General features: G+C 34.0%; 1 protein-coding gene across 3 annotated transcripts in view; it reads left to right on the top strand.

The window, feature by feature from the left end:
- The first annotated feature begins 335 nt into the window (after nucleotides 1–335).
- Nucleotides 336–19,919, top strand: part of LOC141453131 (uncharacterized) — a 43,301-nt gene continuing 23,717 nt past the window's right edge. Inside the window, exons 1-3 of one of the 3 annotated variants that reach the window (XM_074125901.1) lie at nucleotides 336–496; nucleotides 1,923–2,116; nucleotides 4,108–4,196. In XM_074125901.1, coding sequence (XP_073982002.1) covers nucleotides 4,114–4,196 — 83 coding nt within the window. In that variant the 5' untranslated portion in view covers nucleotides 336–496; nucleotides 1,923–2,116; nucleotides 4,108–4,113. Of the gene's footprint in view, nucleotides 497–1,904; nucleotides 2,117–4,107; nucleotides 4,197–19,919 lie in introns of those variants that run through there. The other 2 variants (XM_074125903.1, XM_074125902.1) reach the window with 2 other exon arrangements.

Below are 19,919 nucleotides of genomic sequence, written 5' to 3'. Positions count from 1 at the left end.
TAAGTAAAAAAAAGCTGTGCTGGTAGGAAATCTAGAGTGGCTTTCAAAAGACCAAGAACTTGATAATTTCTGTCATCTTTCAACAAAATATGTGTACAAGGCAGTTCTAGTCAACTTAGAATTTGTTTAATAAAGTCATACTTTCATATAAAATGAACTCTCCAGTCATTTATATCGATTATAAATAATAATCGAATGAAAAGATACCGACAAATAAAATATATAAAAAATTTAAAAAAAAAATGTAGCACCAAAAGAAAAAATAAGCAAGACTACCTAAATAACAAATTTAGGTGTAAAAAATTTAGATTCTTAGCAACATATTAACATAAAATTTATGCGAAATAGTATCTTTTATAAACCGATAAAAAAGTTATTTGTACTGTCCGGTTAAAAGAAGAAAGAATAAGCAATAGCACAATGCTAAAAGCGTAAAAAATGGTGTTAACGTAAAAATTGCTCCACTGTTAAACACAAATAAAATACCTAGTTCCAGGTAAAAAAAAATATATATATGTTTATAATATATAAGTTTATATATACTTAATATAGTCTGTCTAATGTTGATATCTTTATAATATGTATTAATATTTAACTTAGCTTTCAAATTGAGCGTTTTGAAAAGTGACATAAGTTAATAAGGACTTTAATTTATTGTATTAGACAATTTTGTAGGCAATCCTGTTTTGTTGTAAAAATATATTTTATCTTTTTATCTCTTTACAAAATAGTTGACTTTCACACTTTCAATCTGTGGCCAGGTGAATAATCAACGGTAACATGAATTAGATCTGTAATTATTATTGTTTGAAATAAAGGAAATAGATTTATTTCACATAATAAGATGTAACCTAATCATAGAACTGGTGAAATAATCGTTAGGATTGGCTTAAATGAAATAATACTGCAGACATTATTCATGCTAAACGAATGTATTCTCTTTAATTACAACCTCTTGGAAAGGTCTCTTTTAAAAACAACAGTTACACATTATTAACAGTTATTAATATTATAATAGATATTATAAAGATATCAACATTATAACAGTTACATATTATTAACAGTTATTAATATTATAATACATATTATAAAGATATCAACATTATAACAGTTACATTTTCTTGCAAAATTTTGGGAGTAAACAATTCTAACTTTTATACAGAAACAATGTGGTAAAATTAATAAAATTAAATTATCTATTCTGTTATCTTTAATTGGTTTATTACCCTTTCTTTTAACTTTAGAAATAAGCCTTCATCGAGGCAATCAAAATAGATATCATCCATTGAATAAAAATGTATTTCTAAGTGAAGAATTATCTTCAAACATTATGTTAGATACTCATTTTAACTCTTACTCAAGAGACAGGACCATATATTACCCAAAAGTTGTACTTAAGATGGATTATAACCACCTTCTTTTTAGTAGATTAAAGTAGATTTACATGTTTACAATTACTCGACGAAGTTTTTATCAAATCACGTGAGATTTTTTTTGGAGGACAAAATCTAAAAACACTGGAAAAAGTCGTTTAAGTTAGTTTCTGGTGGATTGTGATATTGGAGCATGATTCTGCATCAGTAAAAAAGTAAAGTAATTTTTCAGGATCCTTTCAAGTCCAAACTACCAACTTAGGTGTGGTAGACGGAGGCAACTATCAAACATACTTTACTACAAATTTCTCACATTAACCATTAAATAAAATCCAAAGCCTATAACCTCATGAGCAAATAATTGTTGGAGATAAATACATATGTCCTCAATAGGTGGAATTCCGGATTTCAGTTAATTTATAATTTTGCTTAAGCCCAAAAAGAGTTCCTTCCAATTTGGTGTTTTAGATTAACAAAATATTTGGTCAAATTTACGATTTCCATAGCAGTAATTTGCATTGTTGCAATAAGTGTTGCGATTCATTCCAGACTTGCTATCCTGTATGGAACGGTAAGTGGTGGAATGACAACTGAAGCAGTGTACTGGATGGATGGTAAAGCAGGTAAAGTAGAAATAGTACCGTTACTTACTTGAGAGGCGCACTAGACGGGAAGACGCTGAAGAAGGCGCGACCTCTGCCACCCACTGAGTTACGGCATTTAACACTGACAGTACTAAAATTGTAAGTTTTATTTCCTATCACACTCGATCACTGATCTTACTTCTTCCACAAGTAAGAAGGACACTCACAAACGTCGTCTTGTTAGGAGTTGGCGCTAACAAATGTAAAATCGTTCCTCAATCTCTTTGAATTTCAGTTTAAAAAAAAGTAACAAGATTGGTGTAACTATAAATCTTATTCAAAACATCTTTACCGCAAAAAGTTTATTAACATTAACAAGAAATTGCGATCTGCACATTGACAAGACAATAACCTGCAAACCCATATACTCCACTAAAATCTAATTTCGTCAAGTTTTGAACAGACTTTTCAAAATACTTTTTAGACTATAAAAACTGCTTATCAAACTTTGACTTGATTTCATTAACTCAATTACTTCAATTAACTTACTTGCGTTACTGTACATCGGTTTCAATTTAGTTTCAAGACAGAATCAATTAAAAATTTAATTTATATCTCATTAAACAAATAAAGACAAAGCCATAAACAGATAAAATAGTCAGAAAACCGCCATAAAGAAACTTTTTGTCAAATATTCCTTACTAAAGAGACTAATTACTTAATACAAGATCAAGTGTTATAAGACTAGTTTTGTAATTAAAATTTTTTTGTAGACTATTAATGAATTCCAATGAAATGGGGATTACAAAATTCGATTTAAAATACCTATCTCTCGATTTTCATCTGCTTTTTAATTATTTACGCGTATTAGAGCTAATTATTTATTATTTACTAATAGAAATAAATCTACAAAATAGAATGCATCGATTCTGTTCGGATCATTACATTCTCGCCAGAGAATGGAATATACTGTGAGTTCCCAAAAACGGTGGTTCGGCTTATCAATTATTATAAATACTGACGGTTAATAGCCATTGAATACTGAATGATTTACGTCATAGCCTTTATCATTAATATAAATAGAATATTTAAATAAATCAATAATTCATTTTAATTGATTGATCATGATTTATTATGCTATAAATTAAACAAAATTTAACCATTTCTTGTATGAATCTAAAATCTATCATTGATTTCATCCGCATTATGTAAAACTTTATTATTTAAACCTTCTAAATATCTTGTTAAAACTCTAAAGAAGTGAATAATTCAGTTTAACGAAAGCAGTTACAATTAATTTAGAAAAACATTCTGATTAAGTTGCTTAATATATTTCGTTAGATCACTGGGGTCCGAAATTAATAATTTAGAATGAGAAATGTGAGCAGCTTTTGGGTCTAATTTAAATATAAATATTTAAGAAATTGATAGATAATTTTATGGATTTTAAAGCAGTTGCAGAAGCCATCATCTTACATCATCTTCAATTTATTTCTTGAGTATGGAGGAACACTCACATGACTTTTTTTTGTACCGCTGTTTACGTCATTAAATTTTTTTTGAAACTTACAATTAATACTAAATAGTAGTTTGACGTCAAAAATGATCAAAAACTACTAAAATTCATTAAAGAACTTTCCACTTTACTACTTAGTCGATAAAAATTAAATAAATTATAGTTTTACAAAAGGCTGTCATAGATACTAGTTAGTTACAAAACATATGTATTTATATAAAGGTGATAGGTGAACCGTAAATAAAAGTTACGAGGGTATCTAATTGTGGAAACCTTAGATGAACGTTTTGTTTCAAATTGTAGTAACTCCTCACAAAGGAAACGACACCCACATTCGCTTTATAACAAATAATTAACTAAAACCTGCGCTATGACAGCTTTCAATCGATTTTCAATGCTTCCGTTTTATTTTTTATATTGAAATCGTGACTATACCGTTCTGAAAGCTGTCTCCCCACCCTTACAGGAGGGGCAAGGAAGAAGCCAGGCCTAGGTAACCAGGCATTATATTTATGTAAATTAAAATTACTAACCGACAAATGAAAAGTATTTTTTTGTTTTTTTTGTTTTTGTCGAGAATAGACATATTACACATTATTAAAATGTTTAATTAAGTCGAAAAATATTATTTCAGAATGGAATGTTTATCGGCTCATTTCCTTTTGAAAATATTATTCATTATTTATGTTCAAATAACAAACTCGTAATTGGTGTCTATAAAACGTAAGTTACAGATAAGTTATCATTCTTTTTATTCATTGCCAAAGTCGTTCATGAGCTAATTTTAAACTATAGCTTAATCTATCTATAAATAAATTGTAAGTAGAGGGGAAATGGAGGTTCTGGCGCACCTATATTGTGCCAGATCCAAACACCTCCAAATCTGACCGGGTAATCATAGGGTTCAAAGAAGCTGTAAGCCATACCCATCAGCACCATTCTACCCCCACCTATCATCGAATTTGACGAGGCTGAAATCCGCACCATCACAAAAAAAAAAGAGGAATCGTTTTAACAAAAAAATCAGTCTTATTCATAATTAATAACAATCGGTTTTTAAACTGGCCTACCTAAATAATGTAATATTTTTCAACATTACGCTTTTTCATGCAGTTATTGACGATCAACCCTTATTCAACTATCCTACCGGAGAGTTTTAAGTTCGTTCAAACTTTCTAGAGCATCTGCGTCATTCAATTATCGAGAAACTTCATTATACAAAACGTTCAAACTAGTATTGGTTACATTGGCTCAAGAAACAGTTCGCTTATCCTTCTGTAATGATAGGATGACGGATCCGGAATGCTTTCTACCAAGATTTACCTGGTAGGTTATTATTAAAAGGGTTCGCTATATCTAGTTTTTTAATAAGTTGCCACACACTCATCAGTAGATGGCTTTTAGTGATGGGAAACCCAGCTCTGGCAACGGACGTAATCCACAAAACTAAAAAAATTCCTCTTCAGCAGAGGAGAGTACTGTACATGGCTCGATTCGTCTGCTGACCGTAGATTTACCTTTCACTTTGTACAGTAGGGTAACTCCAGCGAATGGGTGCATTATAGCAGCTTTACTAATTGATGTTCCTTGACCTACAACTACCGCCCGCAGTAAACAACACATTATTGGCATGAAAATTTGTTCACTTAAATACTACACAATACTGAGTTATAAGTTATATGCTGTAGTTTCCTTGGATACAGATCCATTACTTCAGAAGATATTGAGGATTAAAATTTTTTTGGGTCATGGTTTAGCTCTGAAATGGGGCCCTTATAACTCCCACAGTAAACAACAGATTATTCGTATGAAATTTTGTGCTCATACACACTCTGCTTTACTGAGTAGTATGCTATAGTTTTCTTGAGTACAGATCCATTAGCTGAGAAGTTATTGAGAGTTGCAATTTTTTTGGGTCATGGTTTTGCTGAGAAATGGGGCCCTTATAATTCCCACAGTAAACTACAGATTATTTGTATGAAATTTTGTGCTGGTACACACTCTGTTTTACTGAGTAGTATGCTATAGTTTTCATGAGTACAGATCCATTAGTTGAGAAGATATTGAGGGTTAAAATTTTCTTGGGTCATGGTTCAGCTGTGAAATGGAGCCCTTATAACTCCCACAGTAAACAACAGATTATTCGTATTAAATTTTGTGCTCTTACACACTCCATTTTACTGAGTAGTATGCTATAGTTTTCTTGAGTACAGATCCATTAGTTGAGAAGATATACAGAGTTGAAATTTTTTTTGGTCATGGTTTTGCTGTGAAATTGGGCCCTTTTAATTCCCACAGTAAATAACAGATTATTCGTATGAAATTTTGTGCTGGTACACACTCTGTTTTACTGAGTAGTATGCTATAGTTTTCTTGAGTACAGATCCATTAGTTGAGAAGATATTGAGGGTTAAAATTTTTTTGGGTCATGGTTCAGCTGTGAAACGGGGCCCTTATAACTCCCACAGTAAACAACAGATTATTCGTATGAAATTTTGTGCTCTTACAAACTTTGTTTTACTGAGTAGTATGCTATAATTTTCTTGAGTACAGATCTATTAGTTGAGAAGATATTGAAGGTTAAAATTTTTTTGGGTCATGGTTTAGCTGTGAAATGGGGCCCTTATAACTCCCACAGTAAACCACAGATTATTCGTATGAAATTTTGTGCTCTTACACACTTTGTTTTACTGAGTAGTATGCTATAGTTTTCTTGAGTACAGATCTATTAGTTGAGAAGATATTGAAGGTTAAAATTTTTTTGGGTCATGGTATTGCTGTGAAATTCGGCCCTTCTAACTCCCACAGTAAACAACAGATTATTCGTATGAAATTTTGTGCTCTTACACACTCCGTTTTACTGAGTAGTATGCTATAGTTTTCTTGAGTACAGATCCATTAGTTGAGAAGATATTAAGAATCAAAATTTTTTTGGGTCATGGTTTAGCTGTGAAATGGGGCCCTTCTAACTCCCACAGTAAACAACAGATTATTCGTATGAAATTTTGTGCTCTTACACACTCCGTTTTACTGAGTAGTATGCTATAGTTTTCTTGAGTACAGATCTATTAGTTGAGAAGATATTGAAGGTTAAAAGTTTTTTGGGTCATGGTATTGCTGTGAAATTCGGCCCTTATATTTCCCACAATAAATAACAGATTATTCGTATGAAATTTTGTGCTCTTACACACTCTATTTTACTGAGTAGTATGCTATAGTTTTCGTGAGTACAGATCCATTAGTTGAGAAGATATTGAGGGTTAAAATTTATTTGGGTCATGGTTTAGCTGTGAAATGGGGCCCTTCTAACTCCCACAGTAAACAACAGATTATTCGTATGAAATTTTGTGCTCTTACACACTCCGTTTTACTGAGTAGTATGCTATAGTTTTCTTGAGTACAGATCCATTAGTTGAGAAGATATTAAGGATCAAAATTTTTTTGGGTCATGGTTTAGCTGTGAAATGGGGCCCTTCTAACATTCACAGTAAACAACAGATTATTCGTATGAAATTTTGTGCTCTTACACACTCCGTTTTACTGAGTAGTATGCTATAGTTTTCTTGAGTACAGATCCATTAGTTGAGAAGATATTAAGGATCAAAATTTTTTTGGGTCATGGTTTAGCTGTGAAATGGGGCCCTTCTAACTCCCACAGTAAACAACAGATTATTCGTATGAAATTTTGTGCTCTTACACACTCCGTTTTACTGAGTAGTATGCTATAGTTTTCATGACTACAGATCCATTAGTTGAGAAGATAATAAGGATCAAAATTTTTTTGGGTCATGGTTTAGCTGTGAAATGGGGCCCTTCTAACTCCCACAGTAAACAACAGATTATTCGTATGAAATTTTGTGCTCTTACACACTCCGTTTTACTGAGTAGTATGCTATAGTTTTCTTGAGTACAGATCCATTAGTTGACAAGATATTAAGGATCAAAATTTTTTTGGGTCATGGTTTAGCTGTGAAATGGGGCCCTTCTAACTCCCACAGTAAACAACAGATTATTCGTATGAAATTTTGTGCTCTTACACACTCCGTTTTACTGAGTAGTATGCTATAGTTTTCTTGAGTACAGATCCATTAGTTGAGAAGATATTAAGGATCAAAATTTTTTTGGGTCATGGTTTAGCTGTGAAATGGGGCCCTTCTAACTCCCACAGTAAACAACAGATTATTCGTATGAAATTTTGTGCTCTTACACACTCCGTTTTACTGAGTAGTATGCTATAGTTTTCTTGAGTACAGATCCATTAGTTGAGAAGATATTGAGGGTTAAAATTTATTTGGGTCATGGTTTAGCTGTGAAATGGGGCCCTTCTAACTCCACAGTAAACAACAGATTATTCGTATGAAATTTTGTGCTCTTACACACTCCGTTTTACTGAGTAGTATGCTATAGTTTTCTTGAGTACAGATCTATTAGTTGAGAAGATATTGAAGGTTAAAATTTTTTTGGGTCATGGTATTGCTGTGAAATTCGGCCCTTATATTTCCCACAGTAAATAACAGATTATTCGTATGAAATTTTGTGCTCTTATACACTCTATTTTACTGAGTAGTATGCTATAGTTTTCGTGAGTACAGATCCATTAGTTGAGAAGATATTGAGGGTTAAAATTTATTTGGGTCATGGTTTAGCTGTGAAATGGGGCCCTTCTAACTCCCACAGTAAACAGCAGATTATTCGTATGAAATTTTGTGCTCTTACACACTCCGTTTTACTGAGTAGTATGCTATAGTATTCTTGAGTACAGATCCATTAGTTGAGGAGATATTAAGGATCAAAATTTTTTTGGGTCATGGTTTAGCTGTGAAATGGGGCCCTTCTAACTCCCACAGTAAACAACAGATTATTCGTATGAAATTTTGTGCTCTTACACACTCCGTTTTACTGAGTAGTATGCTATAGTTTTCTTGAGTACAGATCCATTAGTTGAGAAGATATTGAGGGTTAAAATTTATTTGGGTCATGGTTTAGCTGTGAAATGGGGCCCTTCTAACTCCCACAGTAAACAACAGATTATTCGTATGAAATTTTGTGCTCTTACACACTCCGTTTTACTGAGTAGTATGCTATAGTTTTCTTGAGTACAGATCCATTAGTTGAGAAGATATTAAGGATCAAAATTTTTTTGGGTCATGGTTTAGCTGTGAAATGGGGCCCTTCTAACATTCACAGTAAACAACAGATTATTCGTATGAAATTTTGTGCTCTTACACACTCCGTTTTACTGAGTAGTATGCTATAGTTTTCTTGAGTACAGATCCATTCGTTGAGAAGATATTAAGGATCAAAATTTTTTTGGGTCATGGTTTAGCTGTGAAATGGGGCCCTTCTAACTCCCACAGTAAACAACAGATTATTCGTATGAAATTTTGTGCTCTTACACACTCCGTTTTACTGAGTAGTATGCTATAGTTTTCATGAGTACAGATCCATTAGTTGAGAAGATATTAAGGATCAAAATTTTTTTGGGTCATGGTTTAGCTGTGAAATGGGGCCCTTCTAACTCCCACAGTAAACAACAGATTATTCGTATGAAATTTTGTGCTCTTACACACTCCGTTTTACTGAGTAGTATGCTATAGTTTTCTTGAGTACAGATCCATTAGTTGACAAGATATTAAGGATCAAAATTTTTTTGGGTCATGGTTTAGCTGTGAAATGGGGCCCTTCTAACTCCCACAGTAAACAACAGATTATTCGTATGAAATTTTGTGCTCTTACACACTCCGTTTTACTGAGTAGTATGCTATAGTTTTCTTGAGTACAGATCCATTAGTTGAGAAGATATTAAGGATCAAAATTTTTTTGGGTCATGGTTTAGCTGTGAAATGGGGCCCTTCTAACTCCCACAGTAAACAACAGATTATTCGTATGAAATTTTGTGCTCTTACACACTCCGTTTTACTGAGTAGTATGCTATAGTTTTCTTGAGTACAGATCCATTAGTTGAGAAGATATTGAGGGTTAAAATTTATTTGGGTCATGGTTTAGCTGTGAAATGGGGCCCTTCTAACTCCACAGTAAACAACAGATTATTCGTATGAAATTTTGTGCTCTTACACACTCCGTTTTACTGAGTAGTATGCTATAGTTTTCTTGAGTACAGATCTATTAGTCGAGAAGATATTGAAGGTTAAAATTTTTTTGGGTCATGGTATTGCTGTGAAATTCGGCCCTTATATTTCCCACAGTAAATAACAGATTATTCGTATGAAATTTTGTGCTCTTATACACTCTATTTTACTGAGTAGTATGCTATAGTTTTCGTGAGTACAGATCCATTAGTTGAGAAGATATTGAGGGTTAAAATTTATTTGGGTCATGGTTTAGCTGTGAAATGGGGCCCTTCTAACTCCCACAGTAAACAGCAGATTATTCGTATGAAATTTTGTGCTCTTACACACTCCGTTTTACTGAGTAGTATGCTATAGTTTTCTTGAGTACAGATCCATTAGTTGAGGAGATATTAAGGATCAAAATTTTTTTGGGTCATGGTTTAGCTGAGAAATGGGGCCCTTCTAACTCCCACAGTAAACAACAGATTATTCGTATGAAATTTTGTGCTCTTACACACTCCGTTTTACTGAGTAGTATGCTATAGTTTTCTTGAGTACAGATCCATTAGTTGAGAAGATATTAAGGATCAAAATTTTTTTGGGTCATGGTTTAGCTATGAAATGAGGCCCTTCTAACTCCCACAGTAAACAACAGATTATTCGTATGAAATTTTGTGCTCATACACACTCCGTTTTACTGAGTAGTATGCTATAGTTTTCTTGAGTACAGATCCATTAGTTGAGAAGATATTAAGGATCAAAATTTTTTTGGGTCATGGTTTAGCTGTGAAATGGGGCCCTTCTAACTCCCACAGTAAACAACAGATTATTCGTATGAAATTTTGTGCTCTTACACACTCCGTTTTACTGAGTAGTATGCTATAGTTTTCTTGAGTACAGATCCATTAGTTGAGAAGATATTAAGGATCAAAATTTTTTTGGGTCATGGTTTAGCTGTGAAATGTGGCCCTTCTAACTCCCACAGTAAACAACAGATTATTCGTATGAAATTTTGTGCTCTTACACACTCCGTTTTACTGAGTAGTATGCTATAGTTTTCTTGAGTACAGATCCATTAGTTGAGAAGATATTAAGGATCAAAATTTTCTTGGGTCATGGTTTAGCTGTGAAATGGGGCCCTTCTAACTCCCACAGTAAACAACAGATTATTCGTATGAAATTTTGTGCTCTTACACACTCCGTTTTACTGAGTAGTATGCTATAGTTTTCTTGAGTACAGATCCATTAGTTGAGAAGATATTGAGGGTTAAAATTTATTTGGGTCATGGTTTAGCTGTGAAATGGGGCCCTTCTAACTCCACAGTAAACAACAGATTATTCGTATGAAATTTTGTGCTCTTACACACTCCGTTTTACTGAGTAGTATGCTATAGTTTTCTTGAACAGATCTATTAGTTGAGAAGATATTGAAGGTTAAAATTTTTTTGGGTCATGGTATTGCTGTGAAATTCGGCCCTTATATTTCCCACAGTAAATAACAGATTATTCGTATGAAATTTTGTGCTCTTATACACTCTATTTTACTGAGTAGTATGCTATAGTTTTCGTGAGTACAGATCCATTAGTTGAGAAGATATTGAAGGTTAAAATTTATTTGGGTCATGGTTTAGCTGTGAAATGGGGCCCTTCTAACTCCCACAGTAAACAGCAGATTATTCGTATGAAATTTTGTGCTCTTACACACTCCGTTTTACTGAGTAGTATGCTCTAGTTTTCTTGAGTACAGATCCATTAGTTGAGAAGATATTAAGGATCAAAATTTTTTTGGGTCATGGTTTAGCTGTGAAATGGGGCCCTTCTAACTCCCACAGTAAACAACAGATTATTCGTATGAAATTTTGTGCTCTTACACACTCCGTTTTACTGAGTAGTATGCTATAGTTTTCTTGAGTACAGATCCATTAGTTGAGAAGATATTAAGGATCAAAATTTTTTTGGGTCATGGTTTAGCTATGAAATGGGGCCCTTCTAACTCCCACAGTAAACAACAGATTATTCGTATGAAATTTTGTGCTCATACACACTCCGTTTTACTGAGTAGTATGCTATAGTTTTCATGAGTACAGATCCATTAGTTGAGAAGATATTAAGGATCAAAATTTTTTTGGGTCATGGTTTAGCTGTGAAATGGGGCCCTTCTAACTCCCACAGTAAACAACAGATTATTCGTATGAAATTTTGTGCTCTTACACACTCCGTTTTACTGAGTAGTATGCTATAGTTTTCTTGAGTACAGATCCATTAGTTGAGAAGATATTAAGGATCAAAATTTTTTTGGGTCATGGTTTAGCTGTGAAATGGGGCCCTTCTAACTCCCACAGTAAACAACAGATTATTCGTATGAAATTTTGTGCTCTTACACACTCCGTTTTACTGAGTAGTATGCTATAGTTTTCTTGAGTACAGATCCATTAGTTGAGAAGATATTAAGGATCAAAATTTTTTTGGGTCATGGTTTAGCTGTGAAATGGGGCCCTTCTAACTCCCACAGTAAACAACAGATTATTCGTATGAAATTTTGTGCTCTTACACACTCCGTTTTACTGAGTAGTATGCTATAGTTTTCTTGAGTACAGATCCATTAGTTGAGAAGATATTAAGGATCAAAATTTTTTTGGGTCATGGTTTAGCTGTGAAATGGGGCCCTTCTAACTCCCACAGTAAACAACAGATTATTCGTATGAAATTTTGTGCTCTTACACACTCCGTTTTACTGAGTAGTATGCTATAGTTTTCTTGAGTACAGATCCATTAGTTGAGAAGATATTGAGGGTTAAAATTTTTTTGGGTCATGGTTTAGCTGTGAAATGGGGCCCTTCTAACTCCACAGTAAACAACAGATTATTCGTATGAAATTTTGTGCTCTTACACACTCCGTTTTACTGAGTAGTATGCTATAGTTTTCTTGAGTACAGATCCATTAGTTGAGAAGATATTAAGGATCAAAATTTTTTTGGGTCATGGTTTAGCTGTGAAATGGGGCCCTTCTAACTCCCACAGTAAACAACAGATTATTCGTATGAAATTTTGTGCTCTTACACACTCCGTTTTACTGAGTAGTATGCTATAGTTTTCTTGAGTACAGATCCATTAGTTGAGAAGATATTAAGGATCAAAATTTTTTTGGGTCATGGTTTAGCTGTGAAATGGGGCCCTTCTAACTCCCACAGTAAACAACAGATTATTCGTATGAAATTTTGTGCTCTTACACACTCCGTTTTACTGAGTAGTATGCTATAGTTTTCTTGAGTACAGATCCATTAGTTGAGAACATATTAAGGATCAAAATTTTTTTGGGTCATGGTTTAGCTGTGAAATGGGGCCCTTCTAACTCCCACAGTAAACAGCAGATTATTCGTATGAAATTTTGTGCTCTTACACACTCCGTTTTACTGAGTAGTATGCTATAGTTTTCTTGAGTACAGATCCATTAGTTGAGAAGATATTAAGGATCAAAATTTTTTTGGGTCATGGTTTAGCTGTGAAATGGGGCACTTCTAACTACCAAAGTAAACAACAGATTATTCGTATGAAATTTTGTGCTCTTACACACTCCGTTTTACTGAGTAGTATGCTATAGTTTTCTTGAGTACAGATCCATTAGTTGAGAAGATATTAAGGATCAAAATTTTTTTGGGTCATGGTTTAGCTGTGAAATGGGGCCCTTCTAACTCCCACAGTAAACAACAGATTATTCGTATGAAATTTTGTGCTCTTACACACTCCGTTTTACTGAGTAGTAAGCTATAGTTTTCTTGAGTACAGATCCATTAGTTGAGAACATATTAAGGATCAAAATTTTTTTGGGTCATGGTTTAGCTGTGAAATGGGGCCCTTCTAACTCCCACAGTAAACAACAGATTATTCGTATGAAATTTTCTGCTCTTACACACTCCGTTTTACTGAGTAGTATGCTATAGTTTTCTTGAGTACAGATCCATTAGTTGAGAAGATATTAAGGATCAAAATTTTTTTGGGTCATGGTTTAGCTGTGAAATGGGGCCCTTCAAACTCCCACAGTAAACAACAGATTATTCGTATGAAATTTTGTGCTCTTACACACTCCGTTTTACTGAGTAGTATGCTATAGTTTTCTTGAGTACAGATCCATTAGTTGAGAAGATATTAAGGATCAAAATTTTTTTGGGTCATGGTTTAGCTGTGAAATGGGGCCCTTCTAACTCCCACAGTAAACAACAGATTATTCGTATGAAATTTTGTGCTCTTACACACTCCGTTTTACTGAGTAGTATGCTATAGTTTTCTTGAGTACAGATCCATTAGTTGAGAAGATATTAAGGATCAAAATTTTTTTGGGTCATGGTTTAGCTGTGTAATGGGGCCTTTCTAACTCCCACAGTAAACAACAGATTATTCGTATGAAATTTTGTGCTCTTACACACTCCGTTTTACTGAGTAGTATGCTATAGTTTTCTTGAGTACAGATCCATTAGTTGAGAACATATTAAGGATCAAAATTTTTTTGGGTCATGGTTTAGCTGTGAAATGGGGCCCTTCTAACTCCCACAGTAAACAACAGATTATTCGTATGAAATTTTGTGCTCTTACAAACTTTGTTTTACTGAGTAGTATGCTATAATTTTCTTGAGTACAGATCTATTAGTTGAGAAGATATTGAAGGTTAAAATTTTTTTGGGTCATGGTTTAGCTGTGAAATGGGGCCCTTATAACTCCCACAGTAAACCACAGATTATTCGTATGAAATTTTGTGCTCTTACACACTTTGTTTTACTGAGTAGTATGCTATAGTTTTCTTGAGTACAGATCTATTAGTTGAGAAGATATTGAAGGTTAAAATTTTTTTGGGTCATGGTATTGCTGTGAAATTCGGCCCTTATATTTCCCACAGTAAATAACAGATTATTCGTATGAAATTTTGTGCTCTTACACACTCTATTTTACTGAGTAGTATGCTATAGTTTTCGTGAGTACAGATCCATTAGTTGAGAAGATATTGAGGGTTAAAATTTATTTGGGTCATGGTTTAGCTGTGAAATGGGGCCCTTCTAACTCCCACAGTAAACAACAGATTATTCGTATGAAATTTTGTGCTCTTACACACTCCGTTTTACTGAGTAGTATGTTATAGTTTTCTTGAGTACAGATCCATTAGTTGAGAAGATATTAAGAATCAAAATTTTTTTGGGTCATGGTTTAGCTGTGAAATGGGGCCCTTCTAACTCCCACAGTAAACAACAGATTATTCGTATGAAATTTTGTGCTCTTACACACTCCGTTTTACTGAGTAGTATGCTATAGTTTTCTTGAGTACAGATCTATTAGTTGAGAAGATATTGAAGGTTAAAAGTTTTTTGGGTCATGGTATTGCTGTGAAATTCGGCCCTTATATTTCCCACAGTAAATAACAGATTATTCGTATGAAATTTTGTGCTCTTACACACTCTATTTTACTGAGTATGCTATAGTTTTCGTGAGTACAGATCCATTAGTTGAGAAGATATTGAGGGTTAAAATTTATTTGGGTCATGGTTTAGCTGTGAAATGGGGCCCTTCTAACTCCCACAGTAAACAACAGATTATTCGTATGAAATTTTGTGCTCTTACACACTCCGTTTTACTGAGTAGTATGCTATAGTTTTCTTGAGTACAGATCCATTAGTTGAGAAGATATTAAGGATCAAAATTTTTTTGGGTCATGGTTTAGCTGTGAAATGGGGCCCTTCTAACATTCACAGTAAACAACAGATTATTCGTATGAAATTTTGTGCTCTTACACACTCCGTTTTACTGAGTAGTATGCTATAGTTTTCTTGAGTACAGATCCATTAGTTGAGAAGATATTAAGGATCAAAATTTTTTTGGGTCATGGTTTAGCTGTGAAATGGGGCCCTTCTAACTCCCACAGTAAACAACAGATTATTCGTATGAAATTTTGTGCTCTTACACACTCCGTTTTACTGAGTAGTATGCTATAGTTTTCATGAGTACAGATCCATTAGTTGAGAAGATATTAAGGATCAAAATTTTTTTGGGTCATGGTTTAGCTGTGAAATGGGGCCCTTCTAACTCCCACAGTAAACAACAGATTATTCGTATGAAATTTTGTGCTCTTACACACTCCGCTTTACTGAGTAGTATGCTATAGTTTTCTTGAGTACAGATCCATTAGTTGACAAGATATTAAGGATCAAAATTTTTTTGGGTCATGGTTTAGCTGTGAAATGGGGCCCTTCTAACTCCCACAGTAAACAACAGATTATTCGTATGAAATTTTGTGCTCTTACACACTCCGTTTTACTGAGTAGTATGCTATAGTTTTCTTGAGTACAGATCCATTAGTTGAGAAGATATTAAGGATCAAAATTTTTTTGGGTCATGGTTTAGCTGTGAAATGGGGCCCTTCTAACTCCCACAGTAAACAACAGATTATTCGTATGAAATTTTGTGCTCTTACACACTCCGTTTTACTGAGTAGTATGCTATAGTTTTCTTGAGTACAGATCCATTAGTTGAGAAGATATTGAGGGTTAAAATTTATTTGGGTCATGGTTTAGCTGTGAAATGGGGCCCTTCTAACTCCACAGTAAACAACAGATTATTCGTATGAAATTTTGTGCTCTTACACACTCCGTTTTACTGAGTAGTATGCTATAGTTTTCTTGAGTACAGATCTATTAGTTGAGAAGATATTGAAGGTTAAAATTTTTTTGGGTCATGGTATTGCTGTGAAATTCGGCCCTTATATTTCCCACAGTAAATAACAGATTATTCGTATGAAATTTTGTGCTCTTATACACTCTATTTTACTGAGTAGTATGCTATAGTTTTCGTGAGTACAGATCCATTAGTTGAGAAGATATTGAGGGTTAAAATTTATTTGGGTCATGGTTTAACTGTGAAATGGGGCCCTTCTAACTCCCACAGTAAACAGCAGATTATTCGTATGAAATTTTGTGCTCTTACACACTCCGTTTTACTGAGTAGTATGCTATAGTTTTCTTGAGTACAGATCCATTAGTTGAGGAGATATTAAGGATCAAAATTTTTTTGGGTCATGGTTTAGCTGTGAAATGGGGCCCTTCTAACTCCCACAGTAAACAACAGATTATTCGTATGAAATTTTGTGCTCTTACACACTCCGTTTTACTGAGTAGTATGCTATAGTTTTCTTGAGTACAGATCCATTAGTTGAGAAGATATTGAGGGTTAAAATTTATTTGGGTCATGGTTTAGCTGTGAAATGGGGCCCTTCTAACTCCCACAGTAAACAACAGATTATTCGTATGAAATTTTGTGCTCTTACACACTCCGTTTTACTGAGTAGTATGCTATAGTTTTCTTGAGTACAGATCCATTAGTTGAGAAGATATTAAGGATCAAAATTTTTTTGGGTCATGGTTTAGCTGTGAAATGGGGCCCTTCTAACATTCACAGTAAACAACAGATTATTCGTATGAAATTTTGTGCTCTTACACACTCCGTTTTACTGAGTAGTATGCTATAGTTTTCTTGAGTACAGATCCATTAGTTGAGAAGATATTAAGGATCAAAATTTTTTTGGGTCATGGTTTAGCTGTGAAATGGGGCCCTTCTAACTCCCACAGTAAACAACAGATTATTCGTATTAAATTTTGTGCTCTTACACACTCCGTTTTACTGAGTAGTATGCTATAGTTTTCATGAGTACAGATCCATTAGTTGAGAAGATATTAAGGATCAAAATTTTTTTGGGTCATGGTTTAGCTGTGAAATGGGGCCCTTCTAACTCCCACAGTAAACAACAGATTATTCGTATGAAATTTTGTGCTCTTACACACTCCGTTTTACTGAGTAGTATGCTATAGTTTTCTTGAGTACAGATCCATTAGTTGACAAGATATTAAGGATCAAAATTTTTTTGGGTCATGGTTTAGCTGTGAAATGGGGCCCTTCTAACTCCACAGTAAACAACAGATTATTCGTATGAAATTTTGTGCTCTTACACACTCCGTTTTACTGAGTAGTATGCTATAGTTTTCTTGAGTACAGATCTATTAGTTGAGAAGATATTGAAGGTTAAAATTTTTTTGGGTCATGGTATTGCTGTGAAATTCGGCCCTTATATTTCCCACAGTAAATAACAGATTATTCGTATGAAATTTTGTGCTCTTATACACTCTATTTTACTGAGTAGTATGCTATAGTTTTCGTGAGTACAGATCCATTAGTTGAGAAGATATTGAGGGTTAAAATTTATTTGGGTCATGGTTTAGCTGTGAAATGGGGCCCTTCTAACTCCCACAGTAAACAGCAGATTATTCGTATGAAATTTTGTGCTCTTACACACTCCGTTTTACTGAGTAGTATGCTATAGTTTTCTTGAGTACAGATCCATTAGTTGAGGAGATATTAAGGATCAAAATTTTTTTGGGTCATGGTTTAGCTGTGAAATGGGGCCCTTCTAACTCCCACAGTAAACAACAGATTATTCGTATGAAATTTTGTGCTCTTACACACTCCGTTTTACTGAGTAGTATGCTATAGTTTTCTTGAGTACAGATCCATTAGTTGAGAAGATATTAAGGATCAAAATTTTTTTGGGTCATGGTTTAGCTATGAAATGAGGCCCTTCTAACTCCCACAGTAAACAACAGATTATTCGTATGAAATTTTGTGCTCATACACACTCCGTTTTACTGAGTAGTATGCTATAGTTTTCTTGAGTACAGATCCATTAGTTGAGAAGATATTAAGGATCAAAATTTTTTTGGGTCATGGTTTAGCTGTGAAATGGGGCCCTTCTAACTCCCACAGTAAACAACAGATTATTCGTATGAAATTTTGTGCTCTTACACACTCCGTTTTACTGAGTAGTATGCTATAGTTTTCTTGAGTACAGATCCATTAGTTGAGAAGATATTAAGGATCAAAATTTTTTTGGGTCATGGTTTAGCTGTGAAATGGGGCCCTTCTAACTCCCACAGTAAACAACAGATTATTCGTATGAAATTTTGTGCTCTTACACACTCCGTTTTACTGAGTAGTATGCTATAGTTTTCTTGAGTACAGATCCATTAGTTGAGAAGATATTAAGGATCAAAATTTTCTTGGGTCATGGTTTAGCTGTGAAATGGGGCCCTTCTAACTCCCACAGTAAACAACAGATTATTCGTATGAAATTTTGTGCTCTTACACACTCCGTTTTACTGAGTAGTATGCTATAGTTTTCTTGAGTACAGATCCATTAGTTGAGAAGATATTGAGGGTTAAAATTTATTTGGGTCATGGTTTAGCTGTGAAATGGGGCCCTTCTAACTCCACAGTAAACAACAGATTATTCGTATGAAATTTTGTGCTCTTACACACTCCGTTTTACTGAGTAGTATGCTATAGTTTTCTTGAGTACAGATCTATTAGTTGAGAAGATATTGAAGGTTAAAATTTTTTTGGGTCATGGTATTGCTGTGAAATTCGGCCCTTATATTTCCCACAGTAAATAACAGATTATTCGTATGAAATTTTGTGCTCTTATACACTCTATTTTACTGAGTAGTATGCTATAGTTTTCGTGAGTACAGATCCATTAGTTGAGAAGATATTGAAGGTTAAAATTTATTTGGGTCATGGTTTAGCTGTGAAATGGGGCCCTTCTAACTCCCACAGTAAACAGCAGATTATTCGTATGAAATTTTGTGCTCTTACACACTCCGTTTTACTGAGTAGTATGCTCTAGTTTTCTTGAGTACAGATCCATTAGTTGAGAAGATATTAAGGATCAAAATTTTTTTGGGTCATGGTTTAGCTATGAAATGGGGCCCTTCTAACTCCCACAGTAAACAACAGATTATTCGTATGAAATTTTGTGCTCATACACACTCCGTTTTACTGAGTAGTATGCTATAGTTTTCTTGAGTACAGATCCATTAGTTGAGAAGATATTAAGGATCAAAATTTTTTTGGGTCATGGTTTAGCTGTGAAATGTGGCCCTTCTAACTCCCACAGTAAACAACAGATTATTCGTATGAAATTTTGTGCTCTTACACACTCCGTTTTACTGAGTAGTATGCTATAGTTTTCTTGAGTACAGATCCATTAGTTGAGAAGATATTAAGGATCAAAATTTTTTTGGGTCATGGTTTAGCTGTGAAATGGGGCCCTTCTAACTCCCACAGTAAACAACAGATTATTCGTATGAAATTTTGTGCTCTTACACACTCCGTTTTACTGAGTAGTATGCTATAGTTTTCTTGAGTACAGATCCATTAGTTGAGAAGATATTAAGGATCAAAATTTTTTTGGGTCATGGTTTAGCTGTGAAATGGGGCCCTTCTAACTCCCACAGTAAACAACAGATTATTCGTATGAAATTTTGTGCTCTTACACACTCCGTTT

Source organism: Rhodnius prolixus, unplaced genomic scaffold (genome assembly GCF_049639745.1).
Source record: "Rhodnius prolixus isolate KJV_2025 unplaced genomic scaffold, Rpr scaffold_3, whole genome shotgun sequence".
Classification (NCBI taxonomy): Eukaryota; Metazoa; Arthropoda; class Insecta; order Hemiptera; family Reduviidae; genus Rhodnius; species Rhodnius prolixus.
Note: the sequence above shows the minus strand (reverse complement) of the source record. Positions and strands in the feature narration are given on the sequence as shown.